Source organism: Nyctereutes procyonoides, unplaced genomic scaffold, assembly GCF_905146905.1.
Source record: "Nyctereutes procyonoides isolate TBG_1078 unplaced genomic scaffold, NYPRO_anot_genome, whole genome shotgun sequence".
NCBI lineage: Eukaryota > Metazoa > Chordata > Mammalia > Carnivora > Canidae > Nyctereutes > Nyctereutes procyonoides.
Window position 1 is genome coordinate 58,033,663 of NW_026575133.1, and position 15,399 is coordinate 58,049,061.

The 15,399-nt window shown below is 41.5% G+C and overlaps 1 protein-coding gene across 1 annotated transcript in view; it reads right to left on the bottom strand.

Annotated features, from left to right (window-relative positions):
- The window catches only part of PINX1 (PIN2 (TERF1) interacting telomerase inhibitor 1), an 86,645-nt gene extending 78,613 nt beyond the window's left edge, over window positions 1-8,032 (bottom strand). The window contains exons 1-2 of the mRNA XM_055300409.1: window positions 7,899-8,032; window positions 1,240-1,349 (exon numbers count right to left, since the gene is read on the bottom strand). Coding sequence (XP_055156384.1) covers window positions 1,240-1,349; window positions 7,899-7,917 — 129 coding nt within the window. The 5' untranslated portion in view covers window positions 7,918-8,032. The remainder of the gene's footprint in view (window positions 1-1,239; window positions 1,350-7,898) is intronic.
- Window positions 8,033-15,399: the final 7,367 nt, after the last annotated feature.

The following is a 15,399-nucleotide window of genomic DNA, read 5'->3' on the forward strand; positions in this document are numbered from 1 at the left end:
CCTGGGGAGGGAGAAGTAATGACTGGGGATGCGAGAAGTGAGAGAGCTAGAGGAACCAAGCATGACCATTTGCACAAACAGGGAAGACTTGAGAAGCAAAAGATTGAAGGGGGGGGGGGTGGATCAAGAGTTTTATAACAAAAATGATAAACTTGAGGTGCTTACTCAAGTGGAAATGTCAAGCAGGCTGGTGAATTTACAAATGTGAAACTCAGAGGACAGATCTGGACCACGTATAGAAAAGAGACAGCGAAAGAAAGAGAAAGGAAAGAAGAAAAGAAAAGAAAAGAAAAGAAAAGAAAAGAAAAGAAAAGAAAAGAAAGAAAAGAAAAGAAAAGAAAAGAAAGAAAAGAAAAGAAAAGAAAAGAAGAAAGAAATAAGAAAGAAAGAAAGAAAGAAAGAAAGAAGAAGAAAGAAAGAAAGAAAGAAAGAAAAGAAAAAAAGAAAGAAGAAAGAAAGAAAGAAAGAAAGAAAGAAAGAAAGAAAGAAAGAAAGAAAGAAAGAAAAAAAGAAAGAAAGAAAAGAGAAAAGGGATAGCTCTCAGAATTTAGAAAATTCAAAGCATGGTATGGAATGAAAGTGCTCACCTGAGCAGACCACAAAGAAAGCCCAGGGCTGAACCCTGAGGAGCTCCAAAGCTCAAAAGCCTGGAGGAGGAAGAGCCAGCAACACATTCAGGAGTGGCCAGTGAGGCAAAGGGGAAAAACAGATGGGAGGGCAGTATTGCGGGAGCCAAGACAGAAGTATTTCAAGAGTAGAGTAGTCAATTACGTCCAATCTGCTAAGGGACTGAATAACATGAGAACAAAAAGAGGAGCTACTGGATTTGTCAACAAGATCATTAAAGTCCTTCAAAGGAACCATTTAAACACAAAGTTAACAGTAGAAATCATATTTCAGTCAAGAATAAATGGAGTGTGAGGAAAACAAGAAAATGTGTATTCTAAGCTATAGAGGGGAACAAAATTACTCTTAGCAACATAAAACACTGAAGGTTAAGTAGGATTCTAAGTGCAGCTAATTAGGTACAATTTATGAAAGATGCCAATCACGGCAGTTTAAATGATAAAGAGAATTGACTTTCCTGTTCAATTCTAACTTTATCATTAAATTCAGTTATTTCTCCAAAATAACTTATTTATCTAAAATACAAATTTCTCCCAGTCTCCAAAGAAAGATGTGTCCTCCTGATTTGCCTCTTTTTTTTGCTCCAATTTCTTTTGCTCTTCTCCAACATACCTTTCCTTTAGACCACCCCATTTTTTCTAGCATCCTCTGGCCAAACTTGGAATCATCATTGCTCCAGGCAGTGTTTCTTGGATCCACAGCCCACTTCTGCTTCCTCCGACCTGTAAATAACAAAGTATCTCATCGGCAACTCATCTTTCAAACCTGGAAAATACTACACAAATATACAGGAGACCTAATATGTACACACATACTTGCAAAAAATGTGACAAACAATATGTTTTATTACATACAGATACTGGATTCAACATTTGATGAAATATCATAAGACTGGAACACTTACCCTGGCTTCCATATACAAATTGGCCTAAGATAAGAATAACAATGTTCCCTCCATATGTGACAAACAAAAATACATGATCTACCATCACCTGGCCTTCCACACTCAACTAGGTAGAAACTGAAAGCACTTATCAACACGGGCGTCACCATCACCAGTGGCAACAGCAGCCACTACAGCTTTCCTTCCCATACGTCACATACCAAATGCTATCCATACGTTGTACTCAATTTGCAGTAACCCAATGAGGATGGACATCCTGATCTCCATTTTTCAGACAAGAAAAATCTGAGATTTAAAGAAATGTGTCTAATGCCCCCAAGCAAAACTCGGAGCCTCCATACAAAGCAAGGTTCAACTGACGTCAAAGCTTATATTCTTAATCCACAGTCATTATGATCTTTTTTTTTTTTTGGTTTTTATGTTTATTAAATTCTATTATTTTTGCTTCCTCATCCTTCTTTTTTTTAATAAATTAATTTTTATTGGTGTTCAATTTACCAACATACAGAATAACACCCAGTGCTCATCCCGTCAAGTGTCCCCCTCAGTGCCCGTCACCCATTCACCCCCACCCCCCGCCCTCCTCCCCTTCCACCACCCCTAGTTCATTTCCCAGAGTTAGAAGTCTTTATGTTCTGTCTCCCTTTCTGATATTTCCCACACATTTCTTCTCCCTTCCCTTATATTCATTATGATCTTGAGGAGAGTCAACTATACCCTCCATAACTGTGATCGACAGACACTTGTGATACCATCCCTCGTCACTGAAATGCCCTAAAGCCACATGCCCCCTTCTCTGAACTTCCAGAAAAAATTATCTGCTGCTTTTCTGGCATTTAACTCACATTCTTCTGTACTGTGGCTTTTATATCTCTTATGTTTTCTATTAGACCATCATTTCCTTATGGCTCATATTTGTGTGTTTTTCTTTTTTATGCCTCAAGAAACAGAAAATACTGTGCCCACAGCAGGCACTCAGTAAACATGTAAATGGAGGTATGACTGAGTTAGAAAGAGAAGAAATGAAAAAAGAAGAGGAAAGGAAGGAAGGAAGATAATTAAGGGAACTGCTTTGAATTCCTTCATATTAAGTATTTTTTAAATGCATACCAGTAACTGACCATTAGGAACTCAAATTTATAACTGTAGTTTCAAGGAAAATGACCAGAGATACAGAACCTCAAAAGTTCATAGAACAAGAACATAAAGCCTCAAAGTTAATTATGGCCAAGTAAGAAATTTGGAGGTCCTCATTATTATTCACCTACTGCAACAACCAAAGCGCAGTGTCTCACTATCAACAACAGTCTTGTAATTTCATCCTCCCTCCTCCCCTCCCTTCTTTCTTTAAGGTAGGCTGATACATACAGCACCTCACTTAGATGTGTCTGGAATCTTAGAAGCTGGACTACCCTACATCCTCCTACAAATGGACCTTGAAAGCTTGTTTAAAGGTTCTAGCAGGGAAGCATAGCCATTCATATACCCTTGACCAAAGAAAGGTCCTCCTTATCCCTCCTGTATTGAGGAAGGTCGTCCTCTTCAACCTAGCATGCAGTTTCAGGAGAGGCGAACATGGAGCAGTGAGGAAGGGGACTCCCGCCTAGATCAGCCCAATCAACCCTGGCAATCAATGGAGTAACAGATGTCACAGCCAGATCACCCTCACACCTTCACAACATAATGTAAAAATAACACAACTTCCAGTCAGAGGGCTAATTTTACTCCACGTAAAATCAATAAAGAGACCCAAACTACATACATCCTAGCAAAAATAAGTAAACCTTTTACAAGCATGCAGAAAAAGGCTACTTATAAAGCAAAACAAGTTGGGCTCAAATCTACAGTTTTGCAGGAAAAATGTGACCCAAAAGTGCTAACCATGGCTAAGTTACTTTTCTTGGTTAACATTTATTTATTCATGAGAGATACAGATAGGGAGAGAGGCAGAGACACAGGCAGAAGAAGAAGCAAGCCCCCCAAAGGGAGCCCAATGTGGAATTTGATCCCGGATCCTGTGAGCTGAAGGCAGACGTTCAACCGCGGAGCCCCCCAGGCATCCCTAAGTTACTACTTTACTATCTTAGCAAATATATAGCTTAACGCTGCCTCTGCTAATAAACAACATACTAGATCAGAGCCTTGTTAACCAGTGTTCTCTCCATAAGGCTGCTTACTGGTGTATCAGAATTCATGCCTCCATACAGTAAGTAGTGCTTGCCAGGGGGTTCTGAATAGGGCTTAAACATTTCTGAGAATGAATGAGGCCACCCCTTGCAATAAAAACTCTAACAGTTTATGTTACATATGTGTACGCAGCAGATAATAAATAGTGCTTATACAAAAGACCCCCAAGGTCAGTTCCGGCAGAAATGTCAGATATCCTCAACCAATGGGGTAGGATAGGGCTTCCTCAATAAGGATGTTAAACGGAGGGGGAGGGGGAGCGGTGCCTTCCCTTAAAATAAAAAAGGGCAACAATGGGTGAAAGGAAATTTAATAGTATTCCATATTAGAGACTTTCCCAGAATCTTTACTACTCAGACATGTAGATCCTCCTAGGGCAAGTAGGCATGCCATCAGAACCCTACTTTCCTGAAACACTTTCTGGCTCTATGCTGTAGAAGTTTCCAGGTTTGAGAAATCCTGGCAAGAAAAAGACTGTCACTGGTCTGTTCAGATTGGATCAACATTTACATATGTGTTGTTATTCTTATTCCAGTTATTCAGCTTTGCTAACCCTATATGCAGAACGGAGCATTGCTGGCCTCCCTGCTAGTGTTCAGAAGGCTTGCGTACAAGGTTAGCAACTTGGCTGGGAACTTGGGTTTCAGGAAGGTTCCTAGCATTCTCAGAATTGATGAAGGGTTCACTATGCCTATTTATATAAACAATATGGTTTATACTGAATATTCGGTTTTCCTTCTGGGAGTCAGGAATTTTGGTATATGCCAAGCAGAGCCTGCCTAAAGACCAGCCCCCAGCAAACGTAACAGCAGTCCCTAACAAACTTCCCTGGTTTGCAACACTTCACAAGTGTTATCACAACTTGTACTAGGGTAATGAAGAATGTCCTATCTGACTTCACCGAGAAAAGACTCTGGAAGCTTGGGTCTGGTTTGCCTTGGACTTTGCTCCATGTATCTTTTCCACTTGCTGATTTTGTTCTGCATGCCTGACACTATGTGGAACAGCAATATAAGTGACAGACGTGGGCCTCAGGGGAGAGTACCCTGAATTTGCAGAATCACTACTTGGGATGATGTATTTATTCTCTAGCAGGGACTCCCCCTACGCGGAGACCTAACTGTAGATGTAGATCAGGACACTTTTGGGGTAACCCCAATAAACAACCCTCCTTAAAAGAGCTATAAGAGATTTCACTTTTCAATCACTCCATGCCTAATACCACCTGGTTTATGCCAGGATTCAGCTTACTCTGAAAGGTATGTTGAGTCCTAAGAGCCAGGAACAGTTTTGTCTTTTTGTCTTGAGATATTCAAGAGCTCAAAATATACCATCCACGTACCATGTATTCCTATTTAAAAATTCAAAACAATAATCAAACTAAAGGAAACTGCAGTACAAAATCTTAATGCAATGAGCATTATAATCCATTAATTATAGTGTGATTTGACTACAAACATGATTGGAAGTATACAAAAATGGTCTTAAAAAGAAAAGAATCTATGAAAAAAGGAGTAACTTGATAAAAATCCGTGTCTAAAACTCCAAATAACGCAACGACTGGGAAGTGAGTAAATTCTTGTCTTACATAGGGGGAGGTTTATCTAAGCTAGATTCCTTGTCTTACTTACATAAGGGAGACTCTCAAATAACACTTGATAATTACAGAAATACTAATAAAAAATATTTTTGAGACACCGAAAGAGAACTATTCGATTTTAAAAACAGGATAAGTGGCTATGGCGAAAATAAAACAAAATACAGTCAACATGGCAAAGGAAAACCGAGGAAACGGCATGCTTAATGAATTGAAAATGTTCACTAATGTCAAGTGGGGGGAGACTGTACCTACAGAATTACCCCAATTTTATAAACTAGAAGAAAAAAATAATTGCTAGGAAGTGAAATTATGAGACTAGCATTTTTCTTTGCTCCTATTTTCTTATTTCTAAAATAAGAACAGCAATCCTGGGGCACCTGGGTGGCTCAGTTGGTTGAGCATCAGTTGGTTTTGGCTCAGGTTATGATCTCAGGATTCGAGATTTGCACTCCACGCTCAGCAGGGAGTCAGCTTGAGATTTTCTCCCTCCCCCTTTGCCCTCCAACCCCTACCTCGCTTGCTCGAGCTCGCATGCTCTCTCTCTCTCTCTCTCTCTCTCTCTGCCGAATAAATAAATCTTTAAAAAACTAAAATAAATTAAGAACACCAATCTTTTATTTAGTATTTTTTTAAGATTTTATTTATTTGAAAAAGCGAGAGAGCACAAAGAGAGCACAAGCAGGGGGAGTGGCAGAGAGGAGGAGAAGCCGACTCCCCACTGAGCAAGGAGCCCAGCAGAGCTCAAACAGGACCCTGGAATAATGACTTGAGCCAAAGGCAGCCGCTTAACCGACGGAGTCACCCAGGTGCCCCAAGAACACCAGTCTTATTAAAATAAAATAAGAACATCTAATCACAAGGGATGCCAAAGACAAACAGCAAGTGATTTTAAAAGACAACACAAAATATCATATATTGTCATGGCAAAGATTTGAAAATTTGGAGTCACAGTGCGGAGAGAGGAACTGAAAGTATTCCCTTGAAATCATGCAATTTGAATTACTGATGTCTACAAACAGCATTTCACACCTTTATAATAAGTATTTCATATTTTGAAACGTTTCATGTTCACTATCTCACGGATTTTTTTTAAAAAGCCAATCTAGTAATGAAGATAATAAAAGAAGTTTTTTAATAGCCCGGAAGAAACTGATCATGGAAGATACAAAAATGAACAGCGGAGCCAGGGCCAATGTGTATGCTGAAATAATCATATATCAGAGAATATTAAAACCAGAAAAGATCCTAGCAGCCCTAGTTCCACAAATGAAGAAACAGAGCCCAGAGTCCGTCTAAAACATACTCTTTTCCAGAAGTCTGTTTTAAAACAATAAACTGCTGGCCCAGTGACTAAAAAAAAAAAAAAAAAGGTAAAGACACAGAGATAACTAGATCAAATTTGTCACTTTCTAGCTCAAAGACTCGGGACAAATTATTTTCTTCTGAACCTGGATTTCAACTGCTGTAAAAAGGGAACGGTGCCTTCCTCCTTGTGTTCCGGGCTCCCATTCTTCCACTTTCTTAGATAAGAGGATGCTGACAGCATTTATTTCATTGAACCCCTGTGTGATTGCTGTTGATCTGTTAAACAAGCTGTTTCTGTTCATTGCCCATTACACACTTTGAAAAAAAGTGATGGGCCGGCTTTTCTTGAGCAAAGCTCGACTGCCATCTGGTGACAGGCAACTTTTAGCTACAGATACATCCCGAAAAAGTCAAACAGCCTCTCCGAGACAGAGAGAGAGAGAGAGAGAGAGACAGAGAGAGAGAATATGAATGAATTCAGGAACTTCGCGAAGACAACAGTCAAATTGAAGCGAGCTGCGGCGTTGCAGCCAACACTTCTGTCGTGCAAGAATGTTAACAATTCCAGCTAAGTCCGAACGGCCAGTCTTACTCAGAATCACTCGTTAGTCCTGCATCCTCTTTAAAAAAAAAAGAAAGAAAAAAGAAAAAAAAGGCTAACTTCTTGCGTTTGATGTCTTCGAGAGCAGGATTTCACCGCCTGAAAAGACTCCGCTGGCCCAACCGCCTGCTTTTTTTTTAAAAAAGATCATTTATTTATTTATTCATGATAGAGAGAGAGGCAGAGACACGGGCAGAGGGAGAAGCAGGCTCCACGCAGGGAGCCCGACGCGGGACTCCAGGATCGCGCCTTGGGCCGAAGGCGGCGCCAAACCGCTGAGCCACCCAGGCATCCCCCACTACCGCCTCTTGGTAGGCAGAAGCAGCTGAGGCCCGGCGAAGGGAGAGAACAGCTCAGGGTTTGCACGCCCGGCGTCCCGGCTCCCGGTCGACCCACCGCGCGCGCGTGCCCGGATCTGAGCGCAAGCACAGGAGTCCCACGTGGACACCGTCTCTTTCACTAGCCGACCGGCAGCTAACTCCCGGGAAGGCTGCGTTGGAAATCTCCGCGGCAGGCGGAGCGAGCCGACCTGGGCTTCCCCGTCCCGTGTCCCCCCCCCCCCCACGGAGGGGCGTCCTCCCGCCCCGCCGCGCACCGGCGACCCGCATCCCCGCGCCCCTCAGCCCGCCCCGGGGGCGTCGCCTGGAACCTTCAGTCTCGCGCCCTCCACTCACGCTCAGCCAGCATCGACATGTCGACAGCCCGGAACGCCGCGAGCCTCCGGACCTGAGCGGTGGCGGCTACCGAGCAGCCGGCTCGCGGAGAAGCGAGAAGCGTGGGGCCGGCAGACCAGGCGGACCGCGGCGGCCCGGCGCGTGCTGGTGACGTAGTCGAGGTGCGCCCGGCCCTCGACCACGTGGCGGCGCGTGGGCGGGGCGAAGGAGTTGCGGAGGTGCGCGCGCGCAGCCGCTCCGGGGCGCAGGTCGGAGGGAGGGCGGCGGAGCGGAGGTCCTGTGCTGGTTGGCGGTGAATGCCCCGGGGCCAGCGCGCGGGTCGGTTACCTGCGTCGTTCTCTGTTGATCACTAAATGCCAAGCACGGTGCTTCCTGGAAATAAAACATGATCTCTGCCCTCTGTTAGCTCACAAGAAATATGTAAACAACAGAAGTTAGGGCGGTCCGCGTTCTAAAACGGTGCATTTGAGGAGAAACTCACCTGGAGGGGAACACCTTGCACTATGGTGTCTTTTCACAATGTCCTACCTCTACCCTCTGGGATGGGTAGGTAAAGCAGATACCTAAGCACCTATCTATGGGATCCCAACTTAACGAAGAGAACTAAATGCGGCCAAAATTTTTGTCTCTTTGTAGCATGATGTCTTCAGCAAGACTAAGTTGCTCTGAGCTTTGCCTTTATCATAATTCTCTCTGTATCCACACCAATACCTAGCAAAATAATTTGAAGATGATGGGGGCTCTGCAGCCATCTGCGACTTTTACCTGCAGTGTCTCAGTCTCCAGGGGAGCGCTAATGAGATTCTGGCGATGAGACTCTTAGGCAGTTAGGAAGGATGTGTTTTTGCACAGGTGGCCCTCCTGCGGAACCTCAGGTGATGGTATAGATAGAAGGTTTTCGGGGATGGCTCAGCGGTTTGGCGCCTGCCTTTGGCCCAGGGCGCGATCCTGGAGTCCCCGAGATCGAGTCCCGCGTCTGGCTCCCTGCATGGAGCCTGCTTCTCCCTCTGCCTGTGTCTCTGCCCACCCCTCCTCTCTCTATGTCTATCATGAATAAATAAAAATAAAATAAAGAAGGCTTTCCCCTCCCAAGTAGAACATAAAGAGAGCAGCCAGGTGCCATGAGAAGCTGTATGAAGGACTAGACTCCTGTTCTAGATGGATTTGCCCTTTAACTAGGAGTCTTGACAAACAGGGTTAACTTCTCTAGTTTCATAAAAATCAGAAAAAAGAAACACAAAAGAATAGTTACCTCTATCAGTGAATATCCAGGAGCTGAGGGGAGTGAGGAGATGCAAAATTAATAGGATTTTTATAGCTAAGTCTGGGACTCCATAAGTTGTGACACGGAGAACAGGATTTAAGTGGGGAGTTGGACTTGCACAAAATTCGAAAGGCAGGATTACCCAAGTCTTTGGGTAATTAGCTGATCTGTTTGATGAGACCGGAGAAAACAGAAGGTAGTTACACAAGAGTGGATAGTAGTGAATTGATAAGGAAGTCAGAATTTTCAAGCACCACAGATGTTGCTGTGTGACTGCAGACTGCAGAAGATGGTTCTGTCTCTTGGATAATTAGAAAGATTGAGACAATTTTTCAATACTGTTTCCGTGGTCCGGGTGATAGGTGGTCAAAACTGAACTAAGATTGTTAAGTGTAGCAGTGAATGGCAAGGAATGGTTATGCCTTGTGATCTGGTGAGCTTCTGCCTTTCCAGGAAATGTTCAGTCAGAGGCCACAAAGGAATCCTATAGAAGGTATTATCCATTTGAGTGAAGGCAGGATAGACTAATGGGTTCCAAGGTTTGTTCCAACTCCAGCATTTCTTGTGTTTGTGAAATATCAATGAGGATTATCTATTGAAAAAGCTATTGTCAAGTTTGGAATTTAAAAAAATAATATATAGAATCCTACGTATATGTTTTAATTTGTCAGCTGAGAGAATATTATGCTTGTAAAAGTAAGGTGATTCAGTATAAGGCATTCAGTCTTATTCTTCAGTCTCTTTCTTGGCAGACCCTCTCAGAGCAGTACTTCTCAACCTTTAATGTGCATGTGAATCATCTGAGGATCTTATTAAAATGCAGTTTCTGGTTCAACAGGTCTGGGATAGGGCCAGAAATTCTGCATATCTAACAACCTTCCAAGAATGAGGGTGCTGATGATCCACAGACCTTACTTTGTGCACAGGCCATCAAACAACCAAAGGTATAAATGAACTCAGGGTTAAAGTATATTTTTTTTCTTCTGTTCAAGCAAAGTACTTGATGAAAAACACCTTTAGGTAAAGGTGACAAACACTTTCAATATACTTTAAAGAACTGAACCTGGATCCATCCTAGTCCTTTCCTTCAGGCAATCAAAGACCAAGATAAGAGACAGATGATTGTTAATTCTTTACTTTAGCTTTTTTTTAATGTATATTTTTTATTGGAGTTCGATTTGCCAACATATAGTATAAAACCCAGTGCTCATCGTCAAGTGCCCCCCACAGTGCCTGTCACCCAGTCACCCCATCCCCCAACCCGCCTCCCCTTTGGCTACCCCTTGTTCATTTCCCAGAGTTAGGAGTCTCTCATGTTTTGTCACCCTCTCTGATTTTTCCCACTCATTTTCTCTCCTTTCTCCTATAACCCCTTTCACTATTTTTTATATTCCCCATTTCTTTAGCTCTAGTGAATCACAATCAGCACCCACCCCTGCTGCCCCACTCCACACACACACACACACACACGCACACACTATAAAAGCTAGTTACACATTCTGTACAGTTGCAAAAAAGAATTCTCACACGTTGTACTACATCTTTATACTATATGTCAGGTATATCACTAAAATTTTTGTCTATAAAATAAAACTGAATGTTTCCAGTTAATCTTAGCTCATTCCTAAGAGGCACCAGGCTGATATAAGGCAAGGAAAAAAGCAGAAAACATGACAGAGTCTAAATTCTGCTACCAGCTACAGTGTGATCTTGGGCAAGTCATGGTGGGGAGGGCAAATATTTCACTTCTTTTGATATCACTGATCCAATCTATGAAAAAAGGATGATCACTGAGATTATTTCCAGGTCTGAAAGACTCTCATAAAATTACTCTAATCAGAAAAGCATAACTTGGGACGCCTGGGTGGCTCAGGGGTTAAGCGTCTGCCTTTGGCTCAGGGCATGATCCTGGAGTCCCGGGATCGAGTCCCACATCAGGTTCCTTGCACGGAGCCTGCTTCTCCCTCTGCCTGTGTCTCTGCCTTTCTGTGTCTTTCATGAATAAATAAAAACCTAAAAGAAAAGAAAATCATAAGTCAGTGATATGAGCATTAAAAAGAATATAATAATATTTAAGAAGTTGGATTCTGAAGCCAGACTTCCTGGGTTCAAATCTTAGTTCTGTCACTTACTAGCTGGTAACCTGCTGTGTCTCTGGGCAGATTACATTACCTCCCCATTCCTCTATTAAGAGGAATAATGAGATGATTTGATATATGTAAAGTGCTTAAAATGGCATCTGGCACATAGAAAGCACTCAATACAGTATTCAATAAAGCACTGTTATGATTTTATTTTTAATTTTTTTTATGATAGTCACAGAGAGAGAGAGAGAGAGAGAGAGAGAGAGAGAGAGGCAGAGACATAGGCAGAGGGAGAAGCAGGCTCCATGCACTGGGAGCCCGATGTGGGATTCGATCCTGGGTCTCGAGGATCGCGCCCTGGGCCAAAGGCAGGCGCCAAACCGCTGCGCCACCCAGGGATCCCTGATTTTAAAGGAAGTAGAAGTTAGAATGATTATTTCAACAAATATTTGTTTCAGACATTGTGCTTTCTGCTGGAGTTACAAAGGTGAACAAAAACAGTCATGACCCTTACCCTTTTGAGTTTGCAGAGAAGATACACATGAATCAAGTAACTACATACATAAATATAAAATTAGACCTGAGATAAATACTGGAAAGAGAAAGACATGAGGCTAGGATAGAATATAAGAGGGGATTTAGGAAAATTCAAGAAAGCTTCCACAAGGAAGTGAGAAGTATACAGTGGCCAGGAAGCCAAAGGTGCCATTATGAACCCAGAGAGTCTGGAACTTGAACAAACCTGGGAGACTAATATCCATGAGCAGTCAGTAACCAATGCCTTCCTCATCTGTGGCTACTTGTACACTGTCAGCAGGTACTTATCACCTGATGCCACCATCGGCTTTGTCTATGACACAGGCATGGGGCACAGCAAGGCCCTGACCATCCCATTCAAGAACCGCTACAAGTACGGCAGCATGCTTGATTATAACCGCCTGGAGAAGAAGCTCTTTCCCTGGGACAACTTCAACATGGTCACCTATGACATCAGGCTCTCCAAGATGTGAAAAGCCTCTCATATCAGGAAAAGCAACAGAAGATGATGTTTAGGGCTCCTGAGGGGAGAGCCAGCCAGCCAAAGCCCACACAGTTTTTCTCTGCTTTGTAAACCTTCATTATTAATCCAGAAGAATGTGCTTTCTCACCATGTCTGACTGTGAGGAAATAACATTCAAGGGATTTAGACAGTTTCACAATAGGTTTCTTTCTTCTGTCGGCTTTTAAAGGGTTATTTAACCAAAATAGTTCAAGTTTTGTGGTGATTTGGGGCAAAAGGTATAATGCGTAGTAGCTTTTTTTTGTTTTGTTTTGTTTTGTTTTTCATGAAAACCACAAGGCTTTTTATAAAAGTCCCTTACTGGCTAAAGAAGGTATATTTGGAGGAGGAGAGTTAGGACAAAACAGCTTGGCCATGTGGCCTCCAGGGTCACCCCCCTGCATGTTGCATGGTTGCCATAAGCCACAATAAAAAACAGCACTTCTAGAAGAGGAACATCTCTGCGGCCTGCCCTGAACATATGTATCAGTTGGCTTCTAATGCTTCACGTAGTGTCCAGTTACATAACCTCTGCCCTGTGAAATAAAGTGATATTATATACCATCCTCCTTGGAAAAAAAAGAAAGAAAGTGAGAAGTGAATTAAACCATGGCCTATTCCAAGGCTTGATGTGGCTGAATGCAGAGCAAGGGAAAGTAAGACCACATAATTGAGTAAGGGGCCAGTTCTTATAAGGCCTTGTGGATCATAATTAGGATTTGGATCTTTATCTCAAGAACTATGGGAAGCCACTGAAAACTTTTTAAGCTGGGGAGTAATACACATTATAGTTTCTAAAAGCTCCCTATGGTTTGTTGTATGAACAGAACAGATTGAAGGCGGAAAGGTATTTATAGGGAATCTAATTAGCAGGCAATTGTAGTTAAGGTGAAAAATGAAGGTGGTTGTAAAAGTGGTGAGTTGGTTTTTTATATTCAAAATACTTTTAGAAGGTAAGGTCAATAGAAATTGATGATAACCTGGATATTTGGGAGTTGAGAAAGAAAGTTGTCAAGAATCTCAAAATTTCTGTAACTGAAATGGTGGCATTTGGGCATAAGGGATAAAACAAACTAAGTATCAAACAGGATATGATTGAGATGTCTTTGAGTATGAGCATCATCAATTAGACATAGGAGTCTAGAGCTCAGGGGACAAGTTTGGGCTAGAGATAAAAGCTGGGAATCATGCAAATTCGACATTAAATAGCGCCATGGACAGTGAAGTGTGCATCCAGAAGGAATATGGAATGAGAACAGCAAAAGGCCAGACTTTGAGGAAGTCTAACATTTAATGGCCAGAAGAGAAGAATGAGACTCCTAGGAGAGATGGAAGGTGTTGCGTCAGAAGTAAGATGAAAAGCAGGGGGGGAATATTTAAGAGAATGATGAAGTGGTCAACAATGTTGAAAGCAGCCAGAGATCAAGTATGAATACTGATGATTCTATGTAGCAATGAACCAATTTAATTGTGTCTGAAAGTCTCTTTGGAGACTAGGTGCTTAAAAAAAAAAGAGTAAGTGGAGGGAATTTAGAGTCCTGCAAGATAAAAGAGAATTTGAAAGAATTAAGGAACACATATTTTTTTCTCCAATTTCCCCCTCCACACACTCTAAAAAGAGAACCACCATTTGAAAGGGCACTTTGCCACACTGAGATCAGGTAGTGCTCTTGAAGTAGAAGTCTTAAAAACTACCTCTTGGGGCACCTGATGGCTCAGTGGTTGAGCACCTGCATTTGGCTCAGGTCATGATCCCAGGGTCCTGGGATCAAGTCCCACATCAAGCTTTCCGCGGGGATCCTGCTTGTCCCTATGCCTATATCTCTGCCTCTCTCTGTGTGTCTTTCAAAAATAAAATAAAATACTAAAAAAAAAAACCTACCTCTTAACAAAGAGCCTGTCCATGAAGTTAATAAACAAAAATAGTCTTCATCTATACAAGGTTTCTTTTTTAAAAAAAGATTTTTTATTATTTATTTATTCATTCATGAATAATAGTAATTATTATTATCCTGAGGTCCTCAATCTCAGGACCCTGGGATCATGACCTGAGCCAAAGGCAGGTGCTCAACCACTGAACCACCCCGGTGCCCCTATATGAGGTTTCTATAAGAAGAAAACAGAAAGTGAAAATGGAAACATTTCAGCTGATGAAAATCTACACCTGCAAAAACAACCAAAAACAGAAGAAAACTGTAGAAAACAAAAAAAGAAGAAGAAAACTGTAGATAAAATTCCATATCAAATTAATTACTTGGTGATGTGGAGGGGACAAAACAAGTTTGAATCAGAAATTCAGACTAACGGAAATGCACACACACACACACACACACAAAAAAAAACAGGAAGAAATTAAATGCAAATTGATTGAACACAGGAAGACAATGGAAGTAAAATAGCAAAAGCATATCAGAAATGAGAACAAAATTACAAGGTGCCCAAAGGAATATATTCAAATTAAAAGTTAATAGGAGATATTGAAGAAAGCTAAGCAAACAACTGAGAGAGTAAAAATGAAATAAAGAAAAAGTTTAATCAGTGCCGGATAGCTGTTGAAATAGAAGAGACTATTACTCAAAAAAACTCTCCAGAAATAAAGAGGATCTGATTCTTCATATTTTAAAAGTCCATCAAATACTTGGGAAAATTGAGCTACAACAATCAACTCCAAGACATATTCTAGCAAAATTATTAGACTTTCTTACAGAGAAAAATCCCTAAGTGAAATAATAAAATTATTGGACATTATAATAAGTGTGTAATATATACATAATATAAAATTATTGGATGTTAATTAATGGACATAATTACTTTTTTAAAATAAGGGCAAAAGAATTAGGTCATCAGACCTCTCAATGTCAATGTAGAAAGCAAGGCAACCACAGAGCAGCAATTTTTAAGAAACTCAACGAAAGAAAATATGAATCAAGAATTTTATATCCAGCCTAGTTATCCATCAAGTGTCAAGTCTGTAGAAAACCAGTTTTAAACATGCCACAACTCATGATCCTTTTTTGAGAAATCTAGTAGAGGACAAGCTTCATCCTATCAAGCTGAGAAAACTTTGTGAAAAAAAGATGGTAAATGGAGTACCTGGGTAGCTCAATCAGTTGA